This window comes from Melospiza georgiana, chromosome 8 (assembly GCF_028018845.1).
Source record: "Melospiza georgiana isolate bMelGeo1 chromosome 8, bMelGeo1.pri, whole genome shotgun sequence".
Lineage (NCBI taxonomy): Eukaryota > Metazoa > Chordata > Aves > Passeriformes > Passerellidae > Melospiza > Melospiza georgiana.
In genome coordinates, this window is record NC_080437.1 from 28,748,093 (window position 1) to 28,762,084 (window position 13,992).

General features: G+C 43.9%; 1 protein-coding gene across 7 annotated transcripts in view; it reads left to right on the plus strand.

The window, feature by feature from the left end:
• The window catches only part of TCF7L2 (transcription factor 7 like 2), a 169,459-nt gene that overhangs the window by 58,657 nt on the left and 96,810 nt on the right, over positions 1 to 13,992 (plus strand). For all 7 annotated transcript variants that reach the window (XM_058029601.1, XM_058029602.1, XM_058029604.1 and 4 more), the window contains exon 4: positions 569 to 670. In XM_058029601.1, the coding sequence (XP_057885584.1) occupies positions 569 to 670 (102 nt within the window). The remainder of the gene's footprint in view (positions 1 to 568; positions 671 to 13,992) is intronic.

Sequence of the window (13,992 nt, forward strand, 5' to 3'; positions counted from 1 at the left end):
AATCCATGGTGTCTTCCAGAAATGGTGAAAAGTAGAGAAAATAGGTGCTAAGACCCAGCAGTCATTTTGGGGTAGTGCCCTGCCTTTAGGGCTCGTTCAGCCCTGGGCAGTTGGAGCTGTTGACTTGGTACATTTGTTGAAAGAAGGCTGACAGATGACCCGTTCAGTAATGAGATCATATTCTTAATTCATGATATGTTTTCCCTCTGCCGACACTGATATCCACCTTTTCCCTTGTCCCATCCTCTCCATGGTTATGATATTTTGTTTCTTTGTGAGTTTTATGCTACTTCTAGGTTTGCTGCGATCAGTAAAATTAATGTAATACTGTCTTTGCAATCTGTTTTTTTATCTTATTCCTGAACTGTAACACAGTGGTATGAGATTTTAGTTCTGCCCAGATTTTGTATCCACAAACATGTAAGGTTGTCTTAATTTTTTGTTTCAGTTCCTTGCATAAGTTTTGCTTTCAACTTTTTTATCCATGTTACCTAAGATTTGTTATTTTTTTTTTGCCTTTCTTTTCTGAACTCATTTTTCTTTTCCCATTTTTGTTTCCTCCATCCAGTATCTGCAGATGAAATGGCCACTGCTTGATGTTCAGGCAGGGAGCCTTCAGAGTAGACAAGCCCTCAAGGATGCTAGGTCTCCATCTCCAGCACACATTGTTGTAAGTAAACACAGAAAGATGTTCTTCCTTTGTTTAAAAAAAAAAAAAAAGCATTTGACATTAATAGCAATGGTTGTCATCAGTTTTCTTTTACACAGACCAAAGGAGAAATACCCCAAAACAAACAAATCCCTAACAAGCCTGTGGTAAAAGGAGGGAATACTTTTGTTATCACTGGGCTGAAATTATGAAATTATCATCCATGTGCCTTGCAGGAGACCAGGGAGTCAAAAATTCTCTAAATTTACACACTGCAGAATGATGTAGGGGCAGTGGAGTCCAGTCAGGCTGGCTTACACATCTGACCTACCTGTGTTGAAGTGAAGAGAGTGAATAAACTGTCTGGAAAGCTTAGACTTAAGATTGCCTTAGAAAAATCAAAAGCCTATTCTATGTCCTTTACCTAAAGAAATCTTTTCTTATTGTAAAATCCTGCATGAGAGTTTGAGAATTGGTCAGGATTTTTACCTGGGTGAAGGCTCAAAAGAGCCAAGTTCAGCAAAGCACATGTTCCTTTGTGTTGTGGTGACTTCTAATTTGGTATAAACATTGTTATCAAATGTTTACTGCTACCTGCAAAGTATAAAACTCTCTTTATAATGAATAGTGTTTTAAAAAATACTGGTATTTATTAACTTCTAACCTGAATTTTCAATTCTTCGTTAATTTTTCTTGTGCTTCTGTTGTGAAAACAATGTTGAGTTTGCAATGTTCAGTACAAATGTACATGAAAGTGGTTTGGGGGTTTATTTTGCTTTCTAAAATAGCATCCATAGAGATCAAGAAGGAAATGGTTTGTTTATGTGGTGGTTTGCAAGAGCAGAGATATGCAATGGTCCATCCTCACCCACAATCAGTGTCAGTGCCATTTATTGTTAAGGAGCATCTTAGCTCTGACTATTCATCTGGGACATTTACCTCTGGAGAGAATGGCATGTACTGGGTGAGAATATTTCTTCCAAAAAGAATTCCAAAAAGAATTTCTTCCAAAAACACATCAAGTTTAATGTGATTTTTTAAAAAGCTTTTTTACAACCATTGGATGATAAGGTAAATGCCAGGAAAAGAATCTGCTCATTCTTTACTTTCTGCTCTGTAGTCTAGAGCTGACACAGCTGGTCGATCATCCAAGGCACACATTGGCTTTTCTAGAAATTTCAAATCACACCAAACATTTTTGCTTCTTTTTCCATTGTTGTCTCTTTAAACTGAGAATTGTCAGCCCATTGAGATGAGTGTCATAGTTCTTTATTCAAAAGGAAAAAAAAGATTTCCTGTGTTTTAGAATCCGTAGCTTCTAAACCATCCTTCAAATCATCAGAGAGCAATTGGAACAAGACTGGTATCTGCCCAGTTGATATCTGGTGCTGGCTGCTTCACTTTTCCAGAATTACTTTGCTTTTCCTTCCTGTCCACTTGGGCTGTCACTGGAGGAAGAGATCAAAGAAAAGATGTCTGGCTGCTTAATCAGAAATCTACAGTCATCAAAACCTGCCATCATCCCGCTCCTAATAAGAAATGAGCTAGAGAAACTTTCCTATTTTAATTCTTTTCTTCTTACTGCTGTGCTGGAGGACTGACACAGGGTGGGAATGTCCCTGTGGCTCTGGCGTGGTGGAGTGGTGTCAGGCTCCTGGGAAGAGATGGAGAGGGAGCAAGAGGCTTCTCCTGGATAAGGCAGGTGGGGAGGGTGGGATGAGTTTGGCTGGGATCACCTGAGCTTCCCAGAGCTGAGCATCCAGTGTCCCTGAGCCTCCTGCCCTGCAGCAGAGCAGACACTTGCCTTTAAACCCCCAAAGCAGCCTGTGGTGCTCAGGGGTTTCGCTGGGGTCTCAGCTCCCCTGGCTCTCCCCAGCCCTTCCACCCAGGTGTGGGCGAGGCTGAGATGAGCGGCCAACAAAATATACAAAAAGGGTTCAAAAACCACAATCATTTTGGAAAACGAAGCGAAACCTGCTTCCAGGGAGGCTGAGGTTGATCTGCTTTGTGTTTTGACCATTTATTGGGTTCTTATGGATCTCTTTAAAAGCTGTTTCACTCTGCTATTCAATAAAAAGCATATTTACCATAGCAACCACTTAGGCCATGAGGAACATATACTACCTCTGAGATGGAGGCCACCTTCCCAAAGAGCCACAGCTGGCATTTGTAATGTGATCTTTTGTGCTACTTACAATGTTGGAGGGAGAGAGGAGGGAGGGATGGAGGGAGGGGGGAGAGCAGTGGGATTTTGGGAGGGGGGGGAGGTTCTGCAAGGTTTAATGTTTATTTCTAGCAGCAAACTGTTTTGCCTTGTTCTGTTAAAATATATAAATAAGGGGCAGCTTTTTCCACCCTTTTTCCTGGCACCGACCCCAGGCCACATTAATTTTGTGGAGTGAAAATGGTCTTTTTTTCCTTGGTAAATAAAGTTAGAGCGGGTAATGGCATTTGGTGGGAGATAAAGTGGCTGCAGATGCCAGTTGGCCTGGGATGTGTCAGGCATCTCTGGTGTCCCCATTGCTGCTGCTGTGCCTGCCCACAGCACCTGGGACCTGGCTGCTCTTGCTCAGGGCTCTGTATCCACTTCTGTCTGCATTTGTGAAAACACAGTTAATCTTTTTGTGGAACAGGGATGGGTATTTCATGGGCATCCTGATGTTTCTGTGCAAGTGTAACATGTAGGGATAGAAACTGGTTCTCTACCCTGGTTGCTGAGTCTAGTCTACCCATAAAGTGTACCCATGCCAGTTTTTCATCTTCAAATCAGCTGGGCTGCCCTGAAGATCTGTAGGAAAATGCTAACACCTGCAAATCACTTCTTATCTACCCCCTATCTCTGAAATCAGGATTTGAGGCTAATCTTCATAGCTGGATTACAAAGAGAGGAGAGTGTGGTGGCTTGGGTTTCCCTCCCTCTTTATTTCCTTCTTTTTTTTTCTTTCCCACTTTCCTTTTTTTCTCCCCCCCCCCCCCGCCTTTTTTTTCTTTTTACCCTTCCTTTTTTCTTTTTTTGTCTTCCCTTTTTTCCTTTTTTAACACTCTTTCTTCTCCATGCTTGGCTGTGACAACCACAAGCTCTGTGTCAGTTTTTACTCCCAGCTCCAGTGAAAGTCCCCTTAGGAGTTCAGCTTAATGACTCAAGGCTGCATAACATGGCTGTCTGTAATGTCTAAAGTAAAATCTGTTCTATTTGTCAGCCATCCTCCTTTCAGATTTGTTTAAGAACATTAAGTTAAGACTACAAAAATTGAAGCAAAAGACCAGCATGAATAATTTGGCTGGATTGCTGTCCCCAGTGCCGAGGGCTGGGTTAATACTGCTTTTTCATGGTGCTTGAGAGAGTCTCCAAGGTCTGTAATGAGAAACAGAATATTAAACTGAAATTATGTTCAGTGTGTCTTGAGGAAGGTACAGCATGAGGCTCCATTTAAGACCAGTGCATTTATTTACATTTAGGTGCTTCACTCATCTGGTAAGACTTTTTGCATCTTGCTCTGGCACAGTCATGCTGCTTATCTGTGTCCAAAGGTGAAAGAAAACTGGGGCAAAAATTGTTTTAATAGTATGTTATTAAGCTTGCCAGGTCAAAATTTTGTATTCAGCCTGCAGACAGTACTATTATGAGGCTGGGATATTTTTAAAGTGCTTTTTGTAGTTATTTTCCCCTCTTTTTTTTTTTGACCTTTGATTTCATTGAAGATATTAGGATTTTGTGAAACAGCCTTAGCAGGAAGTTTTGGGTGTAAAGCAGACCCCAGCTTGCTCTCAGGGGGTGGGGTGCTAGTTGTCCTGAAGTCCCATGGCCAGCGTGCACCTGATTTTATCCACCTGTGTGCTGCCAGCAGGGTGATAAGGATGGGAGATGGGTGATGTAGGAGTGGGAATCTCACATGAACATTTTCTGTTGCAGCCTGGACAGGCAGGTGAAAATGAGCAAGGTCTGTCTGTGTGAGGATCTCTGAAATCTGCTCACTGCAGAAAGCAAGCTCCTTTAAAACCTTTTTTTTATCTGTTCGCATTCCTACAACATTAAGGAGAAAACCAGTGCTGTTCTTCCCTGTTCTCTACAAAGTAAATACTCTGATTCAGCCTGTTTTGGGCAGGAGTGTGGGTGAAAGACCAGTCCTGGGATCCTGCCTCCTGCAGGCTGTGCAAAGACTTGCTTTTAGCTTCCTTACTACTTGGCAAAAACATTCAGAAGGCAAGATGATGGTGTCTTGGTACAATATATTCCTTATAAAACTCTAAGGGGTTTAAAAAATTCCTGCATTTTGAAGTAAATGTCAGTGCTAACCTCGGGGGGAGGACTTCCAGTACTTTTTGGCCTAATATGTAAGGAACACAGCCATATAGTAGACTGAATCACCAAGAACAAAGAATCACTGTGCAGTAGTGTATCTATTTTTTTTCTTTTTTTTTTTTTTTTAAGTAAAAATGTTTTTTCAAAACATAATGTGACAAGCAAAACTGAAGGCAAAACCATCTGAAACATACTGACTGTTCTCAGCCTCTTCAATGAGCATGGGCTGTGGGCATCTGGGACCTCTGGGTGGTTTGGAGAGATCAGGAGTTTTTTTTCCCAGAGCAACTGGAGTTGAAGTCTGCCCTGCCTGTTCCCTATTTTTTTTTTTTTTTTTTTTGTCTAATGTGGTTTGTACTTCTGCATTTTAAAGAACAAGCAAATACCTACTACTAACAGGTTTATTTTAGGCATATTTTAAAATGCTCCTTCAGTGCAGGCTGGAAGTGGGGTGCATCTAGACCCCATGTGTCTTGTATGTGTGGAGCCACCTGGAACCATAATCTTGCAGCTTCCACTCTCAGTGCTCTGAGAGGGCTTTTAAAGCTCTTGCTTTGTTTGTCTTTAATGTTCTGTTGTAGGGAGGCTGTTCTTCCTCTGCAGTAACCTCTTGAGATGTTCATGGATTGCAGGCTGCCTGCAGGATGACAGGACACCCTCTCCTGTCCCGAGAGATCTGCAGGGTGATCAGGAGCACAGTGGTGTTATGGGGGGAAGGACTTGGCTGGGCATTGATGTCAGTGATGGTGTTGAGAGGGACACGATGTGGGCAGGAGGAGGGGGCTGTGTCTGAGTTGTCCTGGTGCCCAATCTGTCCATCCCTCATGCCTGGTAGGTCATGGACCCAACATGCAGATCCCCGAGACTCACACTGCAGAAACACCCACACAGGCTTACTTGGAAAGCTCCTTTAGTGACTCTCTCCTTTTAAAATACTCTATACTTTATTTGGCTAATTGCTTTGGCAATTGCAAAGTAAATAAAATGTTTCATTAATACATGCCCAAAAGTATGCAAACGTCTTGTCCTGAATTTTTGGAGCTTCTTGGAGTTAAGCCACAGAACAAATTAAGCTTGCTGAGAATTTTGTGGCTGAATCTTTCACCACTAATTCCTTTTGACTTTTTTTTTCTTGTGTTTGAAGAAATCCTGTGTACAAACCAGAATGTTTGGGGCTAAGTATAGAATTCACCTACCAGCAGCCCAATAAAATTGTTTTGGATGGGTTCCTATAAAACACACCCATTATATTCTGTACCCATTAAATATGAATGGAAACATAGTGCTTGGTTTGTGCAGACAGCAGAAGAATTTTGGGCTCCTTGAAAGTAATTCCTTTGGTGATTTGATATGTTTGTGAAATAGTTCAGACTTTAGGGGACTGCTTCATGGCCTTGTGTTTACTCAGTAGCACAATGTCCATCCTCTACAGCCCTCCTTTCAGTACTGGAGGGATCTTCTCTGCTGTAATGCTGAGACTGGGGAAATGTGCAGGCTTGTACCTCTTACTGTGAAGTGAGCAGGAATTTAATGCTTCTGCAAACATCAGTCAGCACTAAAGTACCTTCAGAAGACACCTTGGGGCTGCACTGGCAGCTGGGATGAATTGTCACGCTTGGTTGTAGTCAGGAGATCTGTGGGTAGTTCCAAGAACTCTGAAGTATTTGAATGCTGGGATATTTCAGCTGTGAATAAATGCTGTAAAATGTATAGTACTGCCAACCCCAATTGTTCTAGGATCATGAGTCAGGCCTCAAAAGATCATGGGGATTTGTGGGGTGGGGGGTTGTGTCTTGTTTTTGTTTGTTTTCTGTTTCTTAAATGATACATTTTGTATTCTCTTTATTTGTTCTGTTTCCTGAGCCTGCAGGGTATACTCTGCTCAATCTCAAAGTTTTCTCTATGGCAGTTTTGGAGCTTGCTGTGTGCTGTAAGAGGAGTCTGAGCTTCTTCCCTAAACACTCGACTTCAAGGCTACCATGCCTTGAAAAACAGCAAGTGCTGCTAGACTGGCTGTAAAATTCTGTGAGTTAGCAACCCTAAGTGTTGCTCCAGGAGAAGGCAGCTGAGTAGGGTGTTAGGATAGGCTCAAACCCTCATCTGGTGAGCATCCATTTCTTGTGAATCATCTGGTTTGACTTTGGAAGGAGAACCTGGTCCTTGGTGCTGGCAAAGGCTCTGGCTTTTGAGTGCTGGGGTGGCTTACCTTATGATGGATGGCTGCAACATTTCCAGACCGGGTCAGGCTTCTCTAACATCACTAGGGGTGGCTCAGCAGGTCCTCCTGAAGTAGCAGGTTTACAGCTGTGGATATTGCAGTGAACCAGCAGCAGTTTTGGTTTCCTGAAGAGGCTGTGCAGTCTTGCATATAGGTTGGAGCCTTGAGATTTGATATTTTGGTTTGTTATAACACACCAAAGTATATCTCTCTCTGACATATCTGAGTATTGAAGCTCTCTGGGTGAAGAGGGAGCAAGACAAAAGCTTGCTCATCACATCATCTTAAGAAATATGACACAAATAGGATGCCTACATTCTGGCCATTTTTGACTAGTTAGTCTGGGCTACAATAAACCTGCAGAGAGCAATATTTTGAGAAACCTACACCGGGAGGATGGTTTGGAAGGGTATTTCAGCACAGAGGAGCGCAAGCTGCATTTTGAATTCAATCACATGGCAGTTTGTTATGCTGAAGCATGCATGTTAAATGAACTTCTAGGGACCTGTGTGGGCCTACAATTAATCACCAGCAGGCCATGAGCTCTCCAGCAGAGGAGCGGCCGTGCCAGGCGGAGCGGGGAGGACGCAGACGGTCGGTCCCCGGGGCCCGGGCGGGCGTGAGGGCTGCAGCAGCAGCAGCTCGGCCTTGGCAGAGCCGGGTGATGCTGCAGAGCCAGATGGGTGAGCCTGTCAGATCAAAGTTGATGTGTGCCGAGGGTGGCAGACTTGGCAGGGCCGCTCGCCGCAGGTCCTCCTCCCCGCGCACCCTGTCTGCAGCTGAAGTTTGTGGCTGGATTCAATCTGGAGCTCAGAGAAGTGGGTACTGAATAATGCAGCCTCCTCTGGAGCCAGAGCCTGTGCTGACTGGAGCAGGAGCAGCCATCATGTATAGAGCAGAAGGTTTAATGGGTGTGATATGGCTGTCGCAGACATCTTTTCACTAAAAATCCTTTTTTGGGATTTTTTCCCTTCTGAGAAGCTGAGACTTCAGAAATAAAATGTAAACGATGGTTATCTGCTGCTGTAGAATGCATCAGGTGGATTTTTGATTGGGCCATTTGAATGTTTACAATTAATGGCCAACCACAGACCAGATAGCTTAAACTCTCTGTCCGAGCCACAGATCTTTGTTATTCATTCTTTTCTATTCTTAGCTAGCCTTAAGAGGAAATCTTTCCTTCTATTCTTTTTAGTATAATTATAATGTAATATATATATCATAAAATAATAAATCAAGCCTTCCGAACATGGAGTCAACATTCTCGTCTCTCCCCTCATCCAAGAACCCCTTTGAACACTGTCACATATGGCCCTGGCACTTATTTTTCTCCAAATTTCCAGAACCACAGTCTTCCCTTACCAGTCCAGCTTTGGGCTTGTTGAGGCAGAATGGAAAAGCCCAAATACCCAGTGGAAGTGGCTGTCTCAGAATAACTATTCCTCATTATCTCTCCATGCGGCCACTCTCATTCAGCAGTAAGAGGTCCTTTGTGTGGTTTAGCTTAATCCGCTTTGGAAACGGATTAAGCTAAATCTCACAAAGGAACTCTTAGTGCTGAATAACAGTGTCCACACGGAAAGATAATTCGAAATAGTTGTTCTGCATTTTTCAATTCACACTTGAGCACAAAAACTTTCCTGTGCAGATGAGCCTACTTGAATAGGAACCACCTATTTTCTATCTAAACAAGGTCTGTGTGCTGTGTCCAGGTGCTATAGTAAAGTAAACAGCACGTATTTTTCATTAAAAAGAAAGGAAGGAAACCGGCATTGCTGGGCTCAGGACCATTTTTTTTCCAATTTGCTTGAGGATTATTGCTTTTCTCACCAGTTCATGTGGTTTGGGATTAGATTATTCATGGGATGCTTTACTTTCTGGAATGTGTAGACATTTCTACTCTCTCTTGTGAAAGAAACTGGAGTTGCCTTGTAAGCCAGTGCATAAAGAGAAGGAAGGATGCTTTCTGCTCTGCCCTATGCAGACCTGTTTGGCAAGGGGCAGACCCATTTTGGAAAGCCTTTGGGGAGTTAGAGATGTTACAATTAACACGGAGTGATTCCTTTGTAAAACAAGCTCCCACGCCAAATCTGTCCCCAAGCAGTGTTCTGTGCCTATTTTCACAAAAGGAAGCTAGAAATAAGTTGTCAAACAGATTTTGGGTTTGGATGTGCAGTGGGCTGGTGATAGGGGTCTGGTTCCAGGGGAATTTACTTGGAAGCTTTGCTCTTATCTAACAGATACCTGTGAGTAAAGTCATTGAGCACTTTACCCAGGTGGGGAAGCATTGCTCACTCCTCTGTTTCACCAGTCTGGCCAGAACAGATGCTAAGTAACTTTCCCTAGTTGATTTTGAGAAACTGATGATTTTCACATCTGGATTTTAGAGGCAAGCAAAAAAGCCTGTAGCTCTACAGGAAAGCAAAATAAAAACAAAAACAAAACAACCCAGAAACTGAACTAGTTTTTGAAATCTAAACCTAAAATCATTACATCTTATCAGACTTCAGGGGAAAGTTACTTTTGGTGTCATTTAGGTCCTTGTGCCAGATGTACCTTACACCTCATGTCTTGGAATTAGTAAATTTGGGGGGAGCTGGACCAGTCCTTCCTCTGCCTTGGCTGGCAGTAGCCATGCACCCAGGCCCCCATCTATAGGAATGATATGTGCAAAATGAGGGATAGGTCTGGTTTAAAGGTTATTTTTAAAAGCTTTTTCCTCCGACTTTATTCTTCTACCCTCTTGGTACAGATTAAGGACCTGATGGTGACCCTGGGCCCCGCAGTGCAGGCCTGCAGAAAGAGTTGCAGTTTCCTAGGAGAGGCGAGTGGTTCTTTAACATGCATTTTTCCTTTTGGCACGACTCAAAGACTTCTCAACTGCTATTACTGTGGAAACCAGCTTCCCCTTCCTTTTTACTCTTTAGGCCTTGATTCAAGAAATCATTAAACATGCGTTGATGTCCATCGGTGTTCAGGACAACACTTAAGCATGTGCTCAAAGTGCTGTCTTGTGTAGTGATGCTTTTCTGAGTTGAGGTGCTTGAAATGAGCATTTGTATGAAATAAAGTCCCTTCCTGAGAGACAATTGTGGCCTCTGCCTATCCCCCAGCTACCAAAAAGAAAGAGGAGGAGAAGGAATAGTGCGACCTGAACCCTTTTCCCCTGGAGCTTGTCCTTGTGTTGACATATTTCTTCCCAAGGCTGTAGTAGAAGAAAAGCTGAAGAAGGATTTTGGTCTCTTGATGCTCATCTGCCCACTGGGAAATGAACAAAATCTGAAAATTATCTCCTTCCCTGGCTGAAAAAATAGTGTCTGGGAAAGGAAAGAAAACATAAAGAAGTTGGCCTAATCTGTGCCTACAGAGCTCTGCAATGTCAGTGTTGAGTGCTGTGGGCATGTGACTGCCCTGTAATAAAGAAATGATGTTTTGTGGAGGAAAGCAGAATGAAGAGACCTGAAAGCCACCAGACTTTCTTACTATGCACTTCTGGCTCCTACCAAGCAGCTGCATGGAAGCTATATCATTAGAAAACCCCAAATGTCTGCAGTGAAGCTTTCCCTGGCAGCAGAACTTCTGTCACTGCATGTTGGGCATGTCTACGTGGTTAATTAATATTAAGCAAGCAAGGGTTTGAATTGCTAAAGCCATAACTGCACCATATTGACTCCTCATGTCCATGCTTTTCAGGCATGTCCAGCTCTTTGGACGGAAGTCATCTACTGGACATGAAATAACCTGCTCCTTATTAAAGGGCTCTGATGGCCAGGACGGGTTACTTTGGGATAAGCTCCGGTGTGAATCTGAGGCAATGCTGGTTGCTCCACAATTGCTGCCCGAGGGGTAAACGTGAGGCAGCAGCTGCCTTTTGGGCTGGAGGTGTCTAGCATGTGGCTGGGCAGTTAGAGGTGCTGTAAGGCCTTGCTGGGCTCACCCTGCAGTGACTTGTTCTGCTCGTTGTGCCCGGGGCATGTCCAGGGAGCGTCCGCTCACACCGGAGATGGATTGTTAAACTCCATTCCTGCACAGGCAACCCTGGGCACCTCAGGTCACTGCACTGAGGAATTGTGGGGTGAGTAAACAGTGAGAAAGTGTGAGGGAGCAGTCACAGCACTGGTGGTAGAGAGGAACCAAGCCAAAGAGCTGGTGCCATGTTCTTGTCTGGCCAACTCCATCTCCTCCACGCCTGGGTGCCCAGCTGGGCTTGTGACTCTTGAAATAAACCATCACCCTGCTCCTGTTTGCTGGTGGTTGGACTGGGGGCCTTAGTCTGGGATTGGAAAATAAGGTATACCCTTCCCTTCCCAAGAGCCATTTAAGCATGGTAGTGCCTTCTCCCTGTGGACACAGTTTGATGTGACTGTGTAACGAGCAGGTCAAAGCGCTTGGTGCAAATTAAAGGTAATTTCATTATCATTTTACTGTTACCTGTATTTAGGAAGATGTAGTAGACACGGAACTGTCAGAAAAGGAGATTGTTGTCGCTGCCTCAGACTGCCCAAATGCAGGGGAGATGGGGCTGAGCAGTGCCCACAGCAGCAGTTGGGTTGCTGTACGTGTGTGCTGTGATGGGCACCGTATGCTCACGTCCCTTTCCCAGGAAGGTAACGTGTTCTGCATATCAGATCATGGCAAAGCTGGAAGCGATGTACAGCTCCCCTGAGTCTGAGTTCACAGTCCAGACTGGTAGGCTAGCCTGTCTTTGACATGCATATTTAATGCTGTAGTTGTCTTTGCATATTTTGCTGGAGGGGACTAAAGGCAAAAAAAAAAAAAAAAAAACAAACCCAGTTGCTCACCTGTCCTTCAGCACAGGTGAGCTTTGCACTTTTTCCCTTGGACATCTTTGAGACATTTAAAAGAGCATCATGGGTTCCTGACATCAAAGAGTTAATAGCAGTGAGTGGGTACAATAGCTCATTAGGACTTAAACGTGGGCTGCAAACTCAGAAATCTTGATAATTTTGGTCTATAAGGACACTGAACTTTCAACCCTAGTTCAGCAATAATAAATGCCTGTTAAGAAAGGCTTCCTTTTATGAAGAGAGGGTGGATGGATGCATTTCAATGGGCTTTAAAAGTCTTGCTACTCATTTCAGCGTCTGCTGGCCGAATGCATCTGGGCATGGGAAGGCATTTCAAGATCTGCACAAAAAGCACTTTGAAGTATAACCTTTGTGAGCATCTTAGCTAAACCTGACTGCAGTTGGAAGCAGCACTTTATTTATTTGGAAAGTATTTTTCTTTCAAAGTTGCTTAAAAAAAAAACCAACAAAAACAAAAAGCCAAACCAAAAATAAACCTGCGAGCGATTAAATGAAAATGCAGTTTTGAAACTTTGACCCAAAGTGAAAGGTGATGGTGTACGTTTGCTTTTCATAACCAAATATATCAGTGCTGATTTTTAAAAGCAGGGAAGGTGAAGCTGTGCTTTGGGATAGGGCTCAGGCTGACAGCCCTGCCTCTTGGAGAAGAGGGGCTTGGGAATGTAGCCATCCTCTAGCGCATGGTGGCTGTGCCCAGAGGAATCCCAGCGAGGAGCTCAAAAATCTTTTAACAGCCCAACTGTTTACCTGTAGAAGGCTCCATTATGGCGACTGAGATCCGAAACAACTCTCAGAGTGGCTGCCAGTTCCCACTTCATAAGCTGCAATCTTCCTTGCCTTGAGTTCACAGGTCTTGATTCAGACAGGCTTCTGCTGAGGTCCTACATGAGAGCTGAAGTTGTGTGTGTGTGTGTGTGTGTGTGTGTTTTACCTCGCCTCTCGGAGAGCACGAGGGAGACCTCCGTGAAGAGAGTGACAGGGTTTGATATAAACCAGCAGGGCTGCATTGCTGCCATTATTCGACAGTAAAGCCTTTCACAATGCCATATGCTGTGCATTCCAGCGCAGCAGCCGAGGGTGTGATATAGTTAAAGCACACTCGGCAAACAGGAAACGCTGGTGACCGCTGTGTGTGCTTTTCATGGAGATAAAGTATTGGGAGCGTAACGAAGGGAAAAAAAAAGTGCTGGGAATGGGGGGGAGAGGACGGCAGGGTGAAGGAGAGGGATGTATTTTGGGCCTGACGCTCCGGTCATTATGAAAACACAGGCAGGAAATGCAGCCGCGAAGCAGCGGAGGAAACACTGCTTTGCTCCAAGATGTTTGTTTTACTCCATTACATGTATTTTCTAGTCTGCTGCTGGGTAGTGAGAGTGGATGTGTGTGGTTTGGTTTTTTTTCAGGGTGTTTTTCTTATTTTTTCCCTTTTTTTTTGTTTGTTTTGGTTTGTTTTTTTTTAATTAACTTTATTTTATTTTTAAAGTTCCTGCCACTCTGGCTTAGTATCCAACTCCCTTCCCCTCTACCCTACCCTGGTTACTAATGAAAGGCTATTTTAAGAGCCTGGAGTTCAGTAACAGATATTTCATGCTCCAGGAAAATGTGGACAGCGGCGTTTAACCCAAGCACAGTTATTTTCTTGGGCAGTGGCTCTGCAAAAGGCATTGCAAAGCCTCCTCGGAGTTAGGAAGTCGCTGTTGCAGGGCAGCGAGGAAGGCAGGGGGATGGGACCAACAGGTCCTCAGATGGGGAGAGCTCTGAATCATAAACACACCATAGCTTTAATAAAATAAATGAAGTGGAGCCTTTTCAGACGAGGGCAGACTGTATTGGGGCAAGCCAGGCTTTTAACGTTGGGAGTGAAAATTGACAGGCTGAGAACTGGGACATAAACAAAAATGTCAGGCCCTGGGAGTCTTGTTCACTGGACAATGTCTCAATTGTTTCAGTGATTTTTCGCAGGCAGCAGGGGATAGTGGGAGATTTAACTCTT